Consider the following 19,519-nt stretch of genomic DNA (forward strand, 5'->3'; position numbering starts at 1 on the left):
CGGAATGATGTTGAATACAGAAGACCTTACTTGAAGCAGTCAGCTGTTATGATTTTGTGAATTTTGGAGCATTGGAATGCATGTGCATTTTCTATAGCAAGCAAAATCTCACTGGTACAGGGTGTATCCCTCAGAAATTTCACACCAGTAGATCAATACTAGGGATGTTCTGATCAGGTTTTTTTTTTCATTTACGTATTTATTATTTTTTTTTTTTTTTTAAAAAGGCCGATACCTATCACTAATTTCACGTTACTTGATTAACCAATTCCATTTAAAAAAAAAAAAAAAGTTTTGTTCTAAGCTCCTGCATAACCAGATGGATAGAAGCCATACATCCTATATTAAAGTGTATTTTTATAATCTATAGACGACAGGTGTTAACTGTTCTACAAAGTAAAATTTTGAAGGCTTATTGCTCAGTGACCATGGAAATACTAAAATAAATTTCCTTAAAATACATAATAATAAAATATATTAAAAAATACTTATTCATAATCCATATTGCATAAAAAAAATAAAATTATTCTCATAATTACAAGCTGTCATATTTTTTCTGAAACAAGGCTTAGAACCTAGAACAAATTAGTTTTTACCATTTCTCTAACAACAAAAACAATGGATTTATATATACAGTGTTACATAATCAATCAATTGGTATTAGCAATTAAACATTGCTAAAAGTGTGCAAGATGCATTTTCAAAATGTCAATGGACGCATCTTCATGTTCTTGGGGTCATGGGGTGTTTCAAGTCTTTCAACATCAGACACTCTTACCCAGGTGACCCAGCCAGGGTTGATCAAGCCCCGACTTGCATCCTAGCCTTCTTAATCCAAGGCTTCACTAACAGATTTAATAGCTTTCCCTTTTGCCTCTCCTGTAATGCCCAGCTGATTGAGGACTTTGCAAAGAGAACATCCTCCAAAACCTCTACAGCCAATGTCTTTGGGCTCACAGGGCATCTTCCAGTCTCTGTCACGGCATTTCTCCACCAGTCCCTGCTAATTTGCATGTTTTTTTCTTATTTGTTTCTTCCATATACTCTTCCCATATGGAGGAATATTTCGGACAAAATGAAATAAATAAATAAATGCGTAAATAAATAAAAGTACTGTGAAATGTGAGCATAAATAAATAAATGTGTCATGAAATGACAGCCTTAATAAATAAATATGTCATGAAATGAGAGCATAAATAAATAAATGTGTCACGAAATATGTTTTTCGTTGCTTATTTATTTATTTCATTTTGTCCGTAACATTCCTGCAAACCGTCATGAAATACGGCTTGAAATAAAACTGTCACCTTCACTCGTCAAAGTTGAGAGGGTGGGCTCTAACACGCCCTCTAGTTACTGATTGGTGAATCGATAGCACAAGAATTAATTAGAAAAATGCTTACTACTGCCGATGAAATGGATTCTGCTGAAGATATTACGTATTTCAGAGAGAGAATTGAAGATTTATCGGAAGAAATTACAATGTTGGAGGCCCTTTTAGACTCCGATATAGATGAAACTGTTTTTGAAATTATCGAAGAACAGGTGGAACAGACTCTACTACACTCCAGTTCAGGTGATGCAGTACCCTGCTCTGGACGTCCATCCTTTGACATTCCAGCTGAGTCAATAGAACACCTTCTGTTATGCGGTTTAAAAGTACAACAGATTGCAGATCTGTATGATGTATCAGAGAAGACGATCACAAGACGAATGAGCCAGTTTGATATACGGTAAGCTGCAACGGCTGTATTAGTTTAGGTACTTTGACATGGAATGCCCAAAGCAGCTCCACCTAATATTTTGAACTGAACAACTTTACCACTGATCAGAGCTGTACAGTTGTTTGAAAAAGTAGCTGCGAATATGCAACTGACTTTCTACTCGTAAAACAAGGGTCAAATACTCAGTTCTAAAAGGGCCGCCAACATTGTAATCTCTTCCGATAAATCTTCAATTCTCTCTCTGAAATACGTAATATCTTCGGCAGAATCCATTTAATCGGCAGTAGTAAGCATTTTTCTAATTAATTCTTGTGCTATCGATTCACCAATCAGTAACTAGAGGGTGTGTTAGAGCCCACCCTCTCAACTTTGATGAGTGAAAGTGACAGTTTTATTTCAAGCCGTATTTCATGACGGTTTGCAGGAATGTTACGGACAAAATGAAATAAATAAATAAGCAACGAAAAACATATTTCGTGACACATTTATTTATTTATGCTCTCATTTCATGACATATTTATTTATTAAGGCTGTCATTTCATGACACATTTATTTATTTATGCTCACATTTCACAGTACTTTTATTTATTTACGCATTTATTTATTTATTTCATTTTGTCCGAAATATTTCCTCCATATTCCCAGGCCACAATGAGTTCCAGCATGATCAGTTGTTTTGTCAGCTCAGAGATGATGATCATGTCTGAACGGAGTGATATCATAACAATATGTTGTGGAATGTTTAGCTGTTTGCCTAGGTCAACCAGCAGCTGCCAATTGGGGACAGTAGGCTTTTCCTCATTTTTTGGTTGTGGGCAGGGTTTCCCTCCAGCTTTCACAAAGACAATCTTCTTTATGGCATAATGGTACTTGCTGGACTGGACGGCAGTGGCTATACTCTCAGCAACCAGCCTAAGCTACTGGTTGTGGTGCCAGCAGTAGCAGCCTTCCCCAAAGGTCTTTGGGCAGCTGCTGAGGAGGTGTTCTAAGGATTCTCTTCCAGAACACAAATGACAGGAATGTGTCTCATTCTTGCCCCAGACGTGTAGGGTTGCTGGGCATGGTAGGGCATCAAAGACCACTTGCACAAGGAATCGAACACTAAGGAAGTCGTCCTGCATGATGTTAGACCAAGTAACCCTGCGTTGCAGTACACTCTCCCACCTTGTCCATGCTTCCAGCTGTCTGAGTCCCACTCATTCACCCATTCTTCATCCATGCCTGCTCAAACCTTTTCCTGGATAAGGTGGTGTCTCTCCTTGCCCTGGGCCTTGCCAACCTGCAGGTTTGGGAAGTATCCTGTATACATTTCCTTTGGATGTGGCTTGGATACTGTTGGTCACATCCTTGTCAATCTGCAACCATGCACTGCTGTTGCTGGCTGGAAGCTACTTAATCTGTTGCTGTCAAACTGTTTCACAATGAACTGGAGACTCTGGTGAACGGACAGACTGGACTCACAGTTAGGAAGGCAACTAGAAACAGGCTTTGGATAATCCACTAGTAAATGAAGCCATGCCATGGTAAAGTGAAGATTTTTTTTTTATTACACATTTATATACTGTATATACTCACGTACAAGTCGGGTCTTAAAACCTGAAAAATCGATCATAAAATCAGACCCTGAATTGTACTCCGGTTCAAAAATGCGACAATTTATTTTTTTTTTTTTAACATCTTCTTGCCTCCTCCAATCTCATATTGGTTTCTCAGATGCATCAAATTTCGTTGCAGCAGCGCAGTTACCAATTTGTTTTGCTACTTCAGTGATGTTTAATTTAAAACCAGCTTCATATTTTCTTCTGATCGAACACTCCATCGTTGATAAGGGATGCTCTTACAATAAAGGTGTATGAGGGTGTGAGATACAAAAAACACAAATCAGTGCAAATGTTGCTTTGGAATAGTTTGGGTATTACCATGTGGTCACGTAGGCACAAGAGAGAGAGAGGTTAGGAGCATGCAGTGATACAGTGTATTGCCGCACCCACATAGAAAAAAAAGGCAGTGTGCTCTGTGGTTACACGCTCAGGTGGGCGTTAGCATATCATAATCCCTTGTACTAATAGCATGAGTTTCCCACATTAGACGTATATGACAGACATTATAAAATATCAGAAATTATACTGTAAAATCAACTTATCTGCGGGAGAATCTGTGAGTATATACAGTATCTTTTTTCTTGTTCCAGTTTTTCTCACACTGTATTTGTGTGCATGTATATTTTTATAACAGAGGCACACAATGGAAAGCTGACTTTAATTCAAGCAAACCAATATACTTAAACTGGCATTTTTCAATTTTCATATTAAAGAAAAACTGTAACCCAATTTCTTGTTCAGTGGAACCTCTGTTCACGAATGTCTCGGAACAAGTACAAATCGGTTTACGACCAAAAAGTTTGCAAAACTTTTGCATCTGTTCGCAACCACACACTCGGTATACGAACAAGCCAGTTTCCCTTTCGGTTTGTGCACCCAATGATTTCCGCACGTGTTCAGTCTCTCCCTGTGCAGCGCAAGAGAGAGAGAGAGAGACACAGACACAGACACACACACACAGACGGGCCACGCAGATGCGAGCGAGAGACGCAAACTCAGACGCGTGAGAGAGACAGACACACACACAGGTGCGCGAGAGAGAGAAGCGCAAGAGAGACGGCTGGACGCATAAGGCAGAGAACGTAGTTAAACAGTGCGCCGGGCTTGCTTTTAAAGAGATAGATCCGAGGATTGTTTTAACCTCGTCGTATTTAATGAAGACTTTTTTCTATTGGATTTTAACCTCACTTCACTTCTGTTTACAGTGATTTGTTCGTAGCGTGCATTGTTGCAATGTTACTTTTCTTGGTGGTTTATAAATTACGGATTTTTCAAATGCTAATTTTTTCCCTGTGCTTAAAACTCATTAAAAAAAGTGTTTTTAGCGAGCGGTTTGTAGCACTATAGCGCAAACTCTTGCAGTGTTAGTTTTCTCTGTTGTTCAAGGTTTTCCCAGTGTTATTCAATGTTTTTACATTTAGTTTACTATTACGCTGTGCATTCTACGGTATAATTAACCATATTTGTGCTTAAAAATCTTGAAAAAAAGATATTTACATACAGTTCGACAGTCTGGAACAGATCAATTGTATTTACATACAATCCTATGGAGGAAATTACTTCGGTTCATGACCAAATCGGTTTACGACCAGAGTTTTGGAACGAATTATGGTTGTGAACCAACAATGATGGATGGATTAAAAGGAAGAAGTCTACGTGACCATCATCATCATCAAGCCCTTCCGTGAGAATCCTAAATCCAAAGAGGACTGTTTCATTTATGTTAGGTAGAATGCCCAGAGGGGACTGGGCGGTATCATGGTCTGGAATCCCTACAGATTTTATTTTTCTCCAGCTGTCTGGAGTTTTTTTGTTTTTTCTGTCCCCCCTGGCCATTGAACCTTACTCTTATTCGATGTTAATGTTGATTTATTTTGTTTTATAATTGTGTCTTTCATTTTTCTATTCTTTAATATGTAAAGCACTTTGAGCTACTGTTTGTATGAAAATGTGCTATATAAATAAATGTTGTTGTTGTTGAACCGAGGTTCCACTGTATAGTGTACAAAAAATTTTTTTTTTTTTTTAATTAGAATTTCATGCTATTTTTTATTTGTTAATTACTCTATGTGGTTTGCAGTTACTACTGAAAAAATGTTTATTGTAATGATTTCATGGAGAACAGATAATTTCTGACAGAATGGGAGCCTATAGTAACTTAATGCTGGAAAAAAGCAAACAATGTCAAAAATTGTCCATACAAAATTTCATGTTACTCATGTCACCTAAACCTGTGTTTCTCAACCTTTATGGTGTCGCGACCCAGTGTGTCTTCTTTACAATTATTCCTAACCCACAGGGGTTTGTCTGGTCACCTTTGAAGAAAACAGAATGCATGTTTGAGCCAGTTTGGGGGAAATTACCCCATTATTAAAACAAATGCAATTATAAGAGCAGGGGTAGTGTGTCTTATTTGTGAGATGGTCATGAAAAATTACAGCAACAAATATCACATGGTACTGTCAACTGCTTAAGAGATTCACTGACAGCAGCTCACGATGGCCCAGTGGTTAACAAATGCTGACATAATTCATCCAGTTCTATGCTCACAATGTGCAAAAGACATGCATCTCCCCCTCATTCACTGGTTAAGAGTCCTGTCTTCAATTCAAAAGAGTGATTCCACGTGAGCAGGCTTCCTGTGTGGACTTCTTTCATTTTCTGGAGGAATTTATTTAACAATATTTTAGCAAAATTATACATTTTGTGTAAGTTATACATTTTACATTTATTATACATTTTGCACACTGTTAGCATTTGACTGGAGGATTGTGGTACTGTTGCTGTTGTCCAATGTTGGTCACCACAGGTTTCCATTCTATCAGAAAATTATCATCGCTGTTATCCATGAAAATATAAAATTACAAATATTTCTAAGCCATCATTACAACCCATGGGGTAACATAAAAAAAATAAAAAAATAAGCAGTAGGTAGATATGTGATCTTTTGGTATTTTTGTTTTTCCTATAACTAGCCTCACACATAAAAGTAATTAAGCTTGTACTGAAAATATTAGACTCTATATGAGCTGATAGACCAAGGTTCATTTCAAATATAAAAAAAGAAAATTAAGAGACAAATTTCATAACCATATATAGTTGAATGCCAAGAGTAAAATCTTTTATGCATCCAAGAATGTGCCAGAATGTTCTAGTTATAGAGAGAGAATAAGAGAGGTAAAGTGACACATGGAACTGCATTGTTAGTTTTAGTAAATAGTACTTGAATAAGATGATAAAAAAAACAGCCAACATAGTCTTCTCTATTTTATATTTGCTACTTGTCTTTGACAATAGCTGATCATCTGACTACAGTACTGCCTTATTGGAGCATATCGTGTTTTCACATCTTTTCTCTAAATCAAGCTGCCCGAACACAGCTGAACAGCCTTCAATATGAAACCTGCCCAGGATTCTGATGATGTACTGGCTTCCTGTGCTTTAAAACTGAATGTATTAACAAATCAATTCAGTATCAGGATCACAAGCTTATCTGAGAAGTACTCTGAAACAGGTGAAACATTGAAACAGGCTCCGAAATTTCTTGGAAACTTTCAGTAATGACACATTCTCAAGAAACAAAGAGCAAATAATGCTTTGCTGAGAGGGAAAGGGACACTGGACAGAAGCAGACAACCATTCTCTGCCCATTCGCAGGCCAAGCTTCTACTGTATTAGTTTGATATATTCTAGCAGTTAAGTTCAGACCCTGTATCAACAACCCAACAAAAACTGCCAGTCTCAGCTTTCTTTCTTTAAAAACTCCATAGCTTTGGTTAACCACAAGGAAACTGGTGTTTACCGAGAGCCTGCCAGATGAAAAACCCCAACGAACAGACTTGTTTTGTTTTGTTTTGTAATACAGCAAACATCTACAACATACATTCCCAGGGAGTCAAACAGTAACAGGGTTTAGGGAATCTACATTCCTAAGTAAAATGACAATCAGAAACCAGTTTCACAATTCAGCTAAACTGACAATCATTGTTCCTTTTTGGATAAAAGACAGAAGTTCTGATCCTGACCAATTATTTAAAATGTAGGCGTTCATTTTGCCCTCTAAATGACTGTTTAGATAGCGAATCAGTAAGAGAGCAATGTGTCATTTTTTGTCTTTCTTGTGAAAATACAGGCTTAATCCATCCTTCATTTCATTTGGAAAAAAATGGCTGTAATGTTTCTTCAAGTGTAGGTTTCCAGACAGGTGCTTTTTTTCCATTGCAAATGGGCCGGATGGGCACTAACTGCCTTTCTTGTCAGCTAAAAGCTATTTACACAAAATGGTTCTGGATTACACAATGAAATCATTATTAATTTATACAAAAGGCCTGTATTAAGCATACTCTGGATAGTGAATCTAAGAAAATTGTAGAAGGAACTCCAGATAATTCTTAATAACATTAAGATATTTCTTAATATAGCAGTTGGCTCATCTGACATTTCATCTCCATCTGAGCTGAAAGTTAGCCACAACAAATATAAATGCTTAAAGGATGACTAAAATAAAGTCCACTGCCTAGTTCTTGTAATATTTGAACATATCGAAGATTCAAGGTGGTTTTAGCAAAATACGTGTTCGATTAAGCTTAAAGAGGCATTCAGACAATTTTTTTCAGCCAGCATATTTGAAAGAGAAAGTAGTCTTCAACCACCCACCACTCCAAATACCTTCATGATAATTTCAAAATCTTTATAAAATATTTCTGTACATACTGTTTGGATATCATATGAACTTTCTTTGGCAGGTTCACGTAAGTACTACTGTGTTGTACCCATATTCAAATATGCATGTGTTCACTAAGTATTTGGTTTTTTTTTGGAGTTTGTATACTTCCAGGTCAGAGACTTTAAGCTGTTAATCTGGTCTCTGGCTTTAGGATGGATGAACAACAGAATTGCTGAAAGAGGGCCATTTTATTCTTGATTGATGATTAACTATAACATCTATATTTATGACTGAACTGCCAACTTTCTTTTTACTCTATAACTATTCATGCTGATGGTGCCATTTAATTAGTATTTTCCAAACCAAAAACAAAAGTCTTTTTTTTTTATTTCTTACAGTGGATCAGAACCATGTAAAATGACTTGTTCAGGGTCAACATATCAGACATGGTAAGAAAATTTGCATGTGGCAAATCCTTGACCTGTGATTAAAAGTCACTAGTCTACATAGCCTGCCTATTATTTACAGCTAACCTCTTATTAATACATTAGTAGACATACTTCTTTAAGAAAATGCTCTTCACTGACAAAGAAATATATAAGTAATTAAATTATCTGTTTAAAGTTACAAAAGAAAAAATAAAATTAATCTCCAAGGTCTCATTTCCAGAACCAGCTTAACCCAATTTTATAGCTGCAGTAGTCAGTGGTTATAAAGACAGCGTTAACTACAAGACAGGAACTTGGCCGTCAGTCTAACACAAAACACATCTATGCACAAACTGATATTTACTCAAACCTGGCTAATCTGAAGTCACCAATTAACCTAAACTCTAAATGATTGGGAATTGTTAAGAAAGTTTCACACACAAGGACAACATGCAAACTCTACAAAATTATGTATCTCAGAGTTATACATAATCAAAAATGTGTTACCCATAACTTAAATATACATCTATCAACTTTTTAAGACACTTATCCAGCACAGAGTCATTGGGTAGCATTAATATGCTATTTAGAAATTAACAGATCTCGAAAAAATTAAAGGCATATTGTGCCATGGATAAAAAAGGCCTAGTATCACGAAGCAATTGCAGATCACTTTACTGGTTCAACTGTGAATATACATGCATATCTATATTCTCAAAAACACCTACTATATATTCTCAGTCACGGAGTTCTAAAGCACACCACAGAAGCACTGGTTGCAAGATGGAAGAAAATAAATAATGTGGCAATGTATTGCAAGGTTTACCCAGACTAAGGACAATGGAGAGGTTTTAATTAACCTAACTTAAACATCAGTGGGGATGTCCAAAAAACCCACATCGATATAGGAAGAAGATGTAAGCTCCATACAGAGAATGAATGGGCATAAAATTCTAGCCAAGAAATCTTTGACGCCACACTGCTATCCATTGTGCCATCACATCAACAGTTTTGGGCAAGTAACATTAAAATAATTTACATAGTGTAGTTTAAATTAAGGAAGATCTCATCAGAATTATAGGGTTAACAGCTGTTCTGAACACAGTCACATAAATGCACACATTCTTTCTGTAAATCTGCTTTGCATCAATTGGTTAATTTACTGTACATATGTTTTTGGAGATTAGGTGTGTAATCAACTTTCATAAATACAAAAAGACATACATTACAAATCAGCATTGTACAAATATTTTTGATGTTCTAAGTTATGTTTAAATTTGAAACTTGTCCATATGGGTCAACTACTATAGAGTTTGAATTTAGGACTTGAATCATGTTGCTCAAGTTTTGATACAATATTTTACACTTTATCAGAATTTTGTGGTGCTTATTTAGTCAAAACAAACTACAGTTTTACACTTGTACAATGAGGACACAACAGCACCACACTGATAAAGTTCTCAAATTGCCTAATCTGATTCAAGGTCACTGGGGCCAAGAGCCTGTATCAGCAGCACTGGGCATAAAGCAGGAACCAGCCCTGAATGGGGTGTCAGCTTGGTTTGCAGGGCCCATGTAAACACTCATACTGAGCCAATATGAAATCACCAATGAACATAAGGCACAGACCAAGAAGGAAGACCCAAGCAAATGGGGGAGACTGTACAAATCATCTCCAAAAAAAACAATGGGTTACAGGATTATATGATGGCAGTGTTTACCACTGTGCCCACCCAGTCCCACTTTTATGGGCAATTTACACGATCACATACAGGTCAAGGGTGAACAATACTGTAATTTATATTTACTTACAATTTCCACTTGCACAAAGTTTAGTCATAATCTAATTTTACTCAGAAAGAAAAGAATGTAATTCACTACATTAAGTAATTCCTGAAATTAGTACAACAGTTTAGTGCATATTTCAGTAATCACTGTTATTTTATTTTAAAATTAAAGAAAATAAGGCATGTAAATGGAAGTAATGAACAGACTTATTAAAGGACTACTCATAACTGTTGCAGCTCCATTACTAAAGGGACGTTCAACCTGCTATGCGAGAAGGGTTTGCAAAAGGACGTTTTTTGAGAAAATGGAAACCCTGATGTTGGTTCAAAAGGGCAAGCAGACATACTCAGCCTTTGTGCAGGGAACCTGATGTTAAGGTTAACTGTTTTCATATGTCTGCAATTTGCCAAACTGCCAGTCTAACTGATTTGCTCCTGAAGGATCATAATGAATGTCAACTGCCATCCTTGAGATTTGAAAAAAAATATTCAAGGCATTATATTTATTAAATATAGACTTCATAATTGTGCCATTAAGGAAACCTAAATAGCTGTTTGCCCCTTACTGTAAAATGTATCTATAATGATTAAAGTAAGAAAACAATTTGAACCAGAAAACTCAGAACTGTATTTAAAAGCAAACTAGCAAACAAAATGTATTTCAACATAAAATGTCTTCTCCTTCTATCAAGACACAAACTTCTCTCAGTCATATTAACGGTTAAACTAAAGTCTGCTGAAGGCTTTATTTCACTAACCTCACAGTGGTGTGATGGATGCAGCCATATTTCTTTTGTTTTCTGCACCTAATATGTGTTGGTACATAAACTCAGTCACACCCTCACTCATTTTTATTTTCAAATCAATCTGCACAGCTTATTCCACACCCATTCCTATCATGTAACACTGACCACTAAAGTTAATATTTTACTAACTGGTTAGCCTTCTGAAGAAGCCCAGAAGCTAATCTTATACAGTATATCCTTAGATCTTTTACTCTGCTGTCCTAACAGGTTTTAATATTTGTACCTTAACTACAGAAAAAGGGTGATGGCTTTCAAAAGTTTTTTGGATTAGACAAATGAAAATCATGAGAGCTGCACAAGGATGGCATCCATTCAGGCTGACAGTTTGAATATCACTATTTAAATATAATTAAAAGTCTAGTTTAAAGGCAAAAGCTCAAATTAGACTGTAAAATAACGGTCCCTTATTTTACCTCAGGGCAGCACTGCTGCCTCACAGTAAAAGGACCAGGGTTTGCGTCCCGAGTACTCCCTGCATTGAATTTGCATGTTCTCCCCATATCTGCACGAGTTTCCTCCGGGTGCTCTGTTTTTTTCCACCAGTCAAAAGACATGTACTTTACCTAAATGTACGATCCTAAATCACCGGTACTGAGTGGCTGTTTGAGTGATTGAGTGAGCGGATGACTGGGTGAATGTGTGGGTGTTCACTCTGTAAAGGACTGGCACCCTATCCTAGCTGGTATAGGCTCCAGAACCTCCTACAACCCTGTTGAGGACTAAGCAGGCTAGAAAATGACAGACAATATTACCAGACACAAATTTCAGAACTGTGTGGCAATACTTCTGTATTGTGCATGTTTTGCATACAACTTCCATCATCATCATCATTTTTTTAACTTTTAAACAGTTAGTTATTGTCACTATTTAAAAAAATGATCAGAGGGTTCTACCATGCTGTTCTGCTTTTTGGTTAACGGGTGTAACTAACAACAGAGTTTAAAACTACTCCTGTGCCCTAAAAGTGTAGTTTTGCTCCAGATCCTATTCCTTTTCACTCTTGAATACAAAATCCCTAATTTACTGTAGTTTATTATTAAAGCCGTTAAGCATTCATCTGACAAAACAAAAGATGGTGTTCTTTCTCATTAAACATAATGGGAAATAAATCAATAATCAGAAATATTTCAGTTATAATTAAACAGTTGTAAAATTGCCACTTTAAAGAGCATTTTCAGCATCAAGAAAGCATACTTAGTTAACCAACATGTGTCTTTTGGACACTTCTGGCTTGACACAAAACAAAAAACATACTGAAAAATAATTACTAAGGTAACATGTATTCAATTTTGGCTGACTCTGTAAAGGGGAAAAAGAAACCTGTATGCGTACTCCTGCATGTTATTATTTGACAACTAGCACTGGTGCTGGGCGATATGATGATATATATCGTGGGGACGATAGAAAAGTGTCTATCGTCCTATTTCTCTTCTATCGTTTCTATCGTTTCTAACCTAATTTTATCAATTACTAAAGAAAATATTGCATTAAATAGGCTATGACAAATGAATGATAATGTCTTGTCGCTATGCAATGCATACTCTACCCTTTATATAAGTGATAATCAAGAATAAAAATGAACTTTTTCGCAAAGAAACTCCATCTTGTGGTTTTGTGACAGTTCAGTTAAATGTCACTTCAAAATAAAGTTGCAAAAAAAAGTATGCAATGATATTTTTTTAAACTTTTCAGAGAATAACTGGAAACGTACTTTATTGTGGGTGGTATATCGTGATATATATCGTTATTGTGATATAAAATAATCCATATCGTGATATAGGATTTTTCCATATCGCCCAGCACTAACTAGCACCATGATCTACAAACTAATCAAATTCGGCTGGTTTGCGCACTACCTTCGACAAGCTGCTTTTTTTTTTTTTTTTTTTTAAATACATAACCTACATTTGTACCCAAGGACCAGAAAGGTACACAGTGGAGCAGAGGGCTAGCTAAGGGGGCAGGGTGTGGGGACTAAAGTAACATGTATGTTTAATGCATTTAAGTGGATCATGGATGATGGATTTCATATCTGCATTATATGCATGTGAAGTATCGTGGTTCCACTTTTCTCATGTCACTTTCCATGCATAGAACATTCTGTTTTTGGGCAAGGGGCCATGTTTTCCAAGCAATGTCTGTGTCAGTACACAAGTTGTAAGCATTGCATGCTTTGCAGACACAATGCAAGCAACAACCAAAATTAATTAGTGAAGCACACAAAGGTATGTTAAGTTCAAACATACATGTAGTATCGCTTAAAACATTTTAAACCTACATCCAAATTTTCAATATTTACCTATTTTTAATATTACTATTCAACACCCAATTTTTGTACAGATTGCCAGCCATAGTATCCATTACTGGAATGAAAAATGAAGAATGTAAATGGCCACTGCCCGTTCTGCTTAACCCTTGAGAAATATTTTATAATGTGCAATGCCACAGATTTCTTAACTAAGGTACCAACTTTAAAACTGAAATTGTAAACGTCACTGAAAGGATATTCAGTAAATTTGAAGGTCAATGGAAAATAATGGGAAAAACAGAGGAAAATTTGAAAAAGTAAAGATAATCACTTAAAATTACCTTGATTTTATCATAAGGATTAAAGAAGAGTGTCAACATGTGTAAGAGACTATTTTAAAAGAACAATGGAATCTTTGAAACAACATGAAGGCAACCGCTAGAAAACCTCAAGTCTGTCAAACAGATTTAATGCGGGAATATCAAATTATTTGATTTTAATGTATGTACAGAAACATTTTTTTTCATATACCTTGAAAATGAGGGGTTCTTTTATGCACTGTAGAACCACTGCTATGATCCTACAAGTCTCCTTTTTATCTCATCATATATAATGGAAGAGAATTCAAAACAAGTTCCAAATGTAGTTATGTGAACACTACTATTTCAAGACACCCAGTCACACCCCTCACAAGTGTTTCTTAATTTCTAGGAAGATGAATAAAAATTGCTTCAGAAATACTCAAACAACTATAATTTTCAGCATAAATATAATTCTATATGAGATCAAAAGGTGAAGATTCAAGCCTAAGTCATCCAACCCTCTAAATTCAAATCAGTGGTGTAGGAGCCTACTATGACAGCATTACAGCTAAGATTGTTGACAATATTAGATGAGGCATGTTAACCTAATATATATATATATATATATATATATATATATATATATATATATGAAACTTGGTAGTAAAATTGGAATACCAGGATAATAACCTGTAATAATAGTGACAAGGCCAGATGTAAACTGTATCACCTGGTAATGTGAGGCAATAGCACTAACTCTTGCACCACCATGCCTTCAACTATGGATGAAAAGTTAATTAACAAAAACAAACAAACAAAAAAACACAATAATGTACACTAATATTAATGGATGTATAGTATAAAATATAAGTACATATTCAGCAAGGGTTAATAACATCCATTTTTCATTCCAATTGGCAGTGTGGTGTAGTGATTAGTATGCTGGAGTACACCACAAGGCCAGCAGCTATGCAACCACTACAGTATGTCCCTTAATCAAGTGACATAGCCTATTGAGGGAGAAATGAAGAAACTTGGGGACAGCTGTAAAGTTTTGATTGAGAGGGCATTCACCAGGAAAAGTTATATATGGTTGCAAATCAAATATTTGCTGTTTATTAGTTATTATTACAAGAACAGCAAAAATAGAACTCACAAGCCAAATCTGTCATGCTAATCATTCCTTGCTTGCTATTCATAACATTAGCCAAGGTCAATTTGAAATGTAATTTGGCATTTAAACAGAATATTGGCATTGACTTGGCAAATTGTTAATGGGTATGTTACTAATCCTTTGCTCTAGAACCATGCTGTACCCCTAAAATGTGCTTGCTTAGTGCCAGATGTCTGGACAATGTGTAAAATTGGCCAAGATTAATTGAGGGTTGCCACCATCATATGATGCTGTAGACTTTCCTGGAATCACTCCCTCATGGCAAGACACAATGCTTGGAGAAAGTTGCACCTTGATCTCCATCAGGAAAGACAACAATCTGGAAGACCTTTCTACCCGAGTAATGGAAAGGACATACATTTATATCCTTTATTTAAAGATATATATAAAGGATATACATTTATATAAATGGTTTAGACAGTATCATGTAGAGGCTAAGGCGGTGCACAAGCCTGTCGGCTCAGTTCCTGCTACGTGACCTTGTGTAAGTCACTTAAACATCCTGTGACCCAGAAGCAAAAAAAGCATGTAAAAATGTATAGTGTACCCTGATCTTGTCAGTTTGGGGAACAGTAAATGCCAAATATAAAATAATAATTAAAACAGAGTTATTATGTAGTGGTTGCTAATGCTGAAAGATGACTATACAGACAGGTCTAAATACTTAAAAGTAATTACATAATAGGGAGGTTTTATGCTAGAGTTAAGAGTAAACCTAGTACATGGGTCGATTGCACAAAGATAGCTTTAGACATATCCTCATATATTAAAGGTGGTGAATCAATATTCTACTCATACAAATCTTACAAAGTGATGTGCTAGTAGCTGGAGTAATCAGTACTACAAGACACATTGTACATTGTTAAGCTGCATACAGAAAATACTTAGTAGTACAAAGGGAAAACAGCAAGCACTGGTAGCTTTCCAGGTAACAGATGGGCCTTTCTTTTATCTCAACAGTCCACCTACCAGGATACTGTATACATACTTCACTACCAGGCACCAAGTGTGAATTGTGTTTTAAAACGATAGACTGCCAAATTTCCTACTCAAGACAAGGTTTGTCTAATCATACTTTGGTAAACTAAGCCAGCAACTGTACAGCCAGTCAGTACTGTAGCGATAGCTGTTTTACAAAACTACTTCTTCCTTTGGCTGCTCCCATTAGGGGTTGCCACAGCAGATCACCTTGTTCAAAATCTTCCTGTCCTCTACATCTTGCTCTGTTACACCCATCACCTGCATGTCTTCTCTCACCACATCCATAAACCTTCTCTCATGCCTTCCTCTTTTCCTCTTTCCTGGCAGCTCTATCTTTAACATCCTTTTCCCAATATACCCAGCATTATTATTATTATTATTTCTCCTCTGCACATGTCCAAACCAACACAATCTCGCCTCTCTGACTTTGTGACACACACAATTCTCTTTTAAACCACATGTCCACAATTTAGTTATGATATGTAATAAACTATCATGACACTGTAGCACTGACAGGTTGTTGCTGTGGAGAGTAGTGCTTTTAGCATTACATCTCAAATGTAAATGCTTCATAAAAACACAGATTTTTGTCAGGTGTTGAAAATAACATTATAAAGGAATTTTAAAGAAAGGCTGTGTTAATGAAGTTATAGTACTCATGATCATGAAGTATATGGGGTTCCTTAGTAATGCAATTATATTTCCCTTACAATTGTGGGGCCTACTGTACAAGCCACAGCTGCAATAACGGTTTGAATAATCTACAATAGAAAACACAATAAAGTAATGAACACCAAATATGACTACATTAAAGAAGGGCAATAATTAACCTGTTCCTATTTTAGAGACTCTACTCAGATCTAGCTCAAAACAAAATAATATCCTATAGTGGTTCTCTTTGTGTTAGGATTTAAAAGAAATTAACAGATACTGCTTTATTAAAGTATAAATACAGATGTTAATATTTTAAGAATATGCACAGCAATTCAATGTGATTCTTATTCCATCATTCATACAGATAAACCTTCTATACAGTAAATGAACAACTGTCTAAACCTGCAGATATCAAATTAACACTGGCGTCATTAACTACTTATTTTCATTTATGTTAATGTCTTAATCAGAAGGCTATTTCTTATTTTTCTTCATTAGGTATAAGAAATTAGCCAATCCTGGCTAATTTCCTAGTCAAAATGACATGCATGTCTTTGGAAAGCGACAGTGGTGAGCAAAAGCATACCTTAACATAGGCAAAAGATGCAAGCACGACACAGTCTAAGACTAAAACTTGATCCTAAGTGTCTAGCGCTATGAGGCAGCACACAACACTAACCTATTTGTCACCCAATTCTAGATTGTCAAAAAATGCTCCAAGTAAAGCAACAAACATTCAAATACTAAACTTTTCATCAAAGAAATGTGGGAATGAGTACTACTTGAGCAGTTTCTAAGGGAGAAATCAGACACTTGATACAATTTGCTGCAATTACATTTTATTAGGATTTAAAAGTTTCTAATGAAAAGGTGTAGCAAATGAAGCAATTTAATATATTTTGTGTTTGTTGCTATTCAACATTAACCGGCCACTTCAAATGTATTTAGACATGTATTTTATATTATACGTAAACAAACAAACTATATATGGAAACACACCTATAAAGAATAAAAATTACAAAAAAATTAAGGTCGTAAAACAAATAATTTTATATTGTTTCCTAAAACATACAAATAATAATGAAACGTCAAAAAGAAAGTACTTAAAAAACAGTATAATGTGCTGAAACAAATTCAGAAGGAAAGTTTCAAATGACAAACAAGACATCTTAGTTAAATGTGACTTATAGCAATCTCATTGCAGCATTTTAAGTACAGATTAACAACAGGAACAAGCTCATTCACAGGGAAAAATATATGGATGAACTATCACTGGTGTTTCAGTAACATCTTTATACTAGTCAAGGTTACATGTGGTCACGGCCACATGTACAAAGCCAGAATGAGGCACTTCCACAAACAGATGCTAAACAATTTAGGGTCACCAATCACCCGGACAGAATGTGTTTGGAACTTATTTTTTTGATGTTTGATGATTGTGGGAATCAAAGATGAACTTTATAATTCTTTACATTTAAACCACATGGTTTCCTCTGATCACTACAAAGAAGTGATACTATCCAGTTACAGTACTTGTTTTATAAATCAACCTTTTCCAATGGGTCAAAGTATGGTCTAATTAATAGAAATATAAAACAGTGACATGCTATTGTGCGTGGGGATAATAATATTAAACCTTGTTGTACGCAATACACCTTTTTAAGGCTTGCACGCCCATTTTACCCGTAATATTATTAATAAAAGGCACCATAGTAAGTTTATGGACTCACATATTAATAAATGCATATGCTTAATCAGCTAACGTGTTGATTAAAATGAAAAAACACATGGAAAGCGATATAAATTCGGGAACCACGGAAAAATTATGTCTACCCATCCATCCATCAAATGAATTCGGTTAACTAAATTTATAGGATCTTGGGGAGTTTCATCTAGACGCAGCAGCATCAAGAGCAAATCATCAGTGGTAGTCGACGGTTATGCACAATGGCTTAAACCTGCCTAACCCACCTAATCTTCGCATCTGTAGAGTGTACCATCACGATCAAATTATATAGCATTTTAATTCTTTGCACGTCGTTACTGTAAAAATGAAGCCCTATAGCACATGGCTGGAGTCATTAATCTACACAGTACAGAAATAGTCTCCCCGATTAGTTTTGCGTAGCACCATGAGTTTCGGGAATATCCTTGTGTTTCGGACAACGGGTACTCAGCAACAAGTCCTTGCAGTATACTCTTTTTGTGTGTATTTGAACGAGGCCCTGAACACCTTAAGAATTAATACGGGAAGCCCGTTTAAGAGGAGAAGACGCGCCAACACCACGCAGAAAGGAAATTGAAACTTTAATACAAAGCAAGCTTTCAGTGCGGTTGAGAAGGTAAACGCGTTGATTCAACCCAAGCCTGCAAATCATCAAGTCTTCTTTCTTCCCTTCCCAGAAGTCATCAAATTTGGAAAAAAAAAAAAAATCTTTACACTTTATTAAAAAAAAAACTAAACATATTCAGTTCTCGGCTACTGAACTTCAGCAGTAACTAATTACTCATTAACATAAAATGTCACACCTAAAAATCAAACAGCTAAGAAATACACGCAATACGCAAACTGCTACTAATCGCTTTTAGTACAGTAAACTACAAAAAATAAATCCACGTGCAAAATAATGTAATAAACTTTTAAAAAACATTCCGAAAAAAGCAAAAATTACACACGGAAAGTTTCCAGCATCAGGGTTGTTATTTACCTTCACAAAGAGCTCGACTTGAGGGCGATCTTCAGCTGCCATTGCCGCTGTCTAGCGTCACCGAGGCTGTGTGAAGGAAAAGTTTAGAACGGCCAGTTACTCAGTTAACTGGAACAGTGACTAAAATGCTCACAAGCCCGTCTGATGACCCTTTTTTCCGGTTGCCGTCAGACTGAGAGGTCCGAATGCGATTTGGAAAGTTACTCCCGAGGCTCTAAGGCGGCGCGCTTTTGCTTTTCTAAAGGGCGTGAAAAGCGGAAAAAAAGCGTTAAGCTTCTCCACCCGTACTCTCTCTTGCGTGCAATACAGTAACACAGTCTCGGCCACTGGCCTAGAAGAAATGATAAACGAATACAAGAAATGAAGAAACGTTAGCTCAATCCGAAAAGCACCACGCGCTTCCTGGTGCAATTCGATCTACGACGATGACTCCACCCTGA

The 19,519-nt window shown here is 36.1% G+C and overlaps 1 protein-coding gene across 1 annotated transcript in view; it reads right to left on the reverse strand.

Moving 5' to 3' along the window:
- clic1 (chloride intracellular channel 1) overlaps window positions 1-19,519 on the reverse strand; it is a 55,941-nt gene extending 36,422 nt beyond the window's left edge. The window contains exon 1 of the mRNA XM_039768785.1: window positions 19,080-19,519. Coding sequence (XP_039624719.1) covers window positions 19,080-19,121 — 42 coding nt within the window. The 5' untranslated portion in view covers window positions 19,122-19,519. The remainder of the gene's footprint in view (window positions 1-19,079) is intronic.

The sequence above is a fragment of the Polypterus senegalus genome, chromosome 11 (assembly GCF_016835505.1).
Source record: "Polypterus senegalus isolate Bchr_013 chromosome 11, ASM1683550v1, whole genome shotgun sequence".
Lineage (NCBI taxonomy): Eukaryota > Metazoa > Chordata > Cladistia > Polypteriformes > Polypteridae > Polypterus > Polypterus senegalus.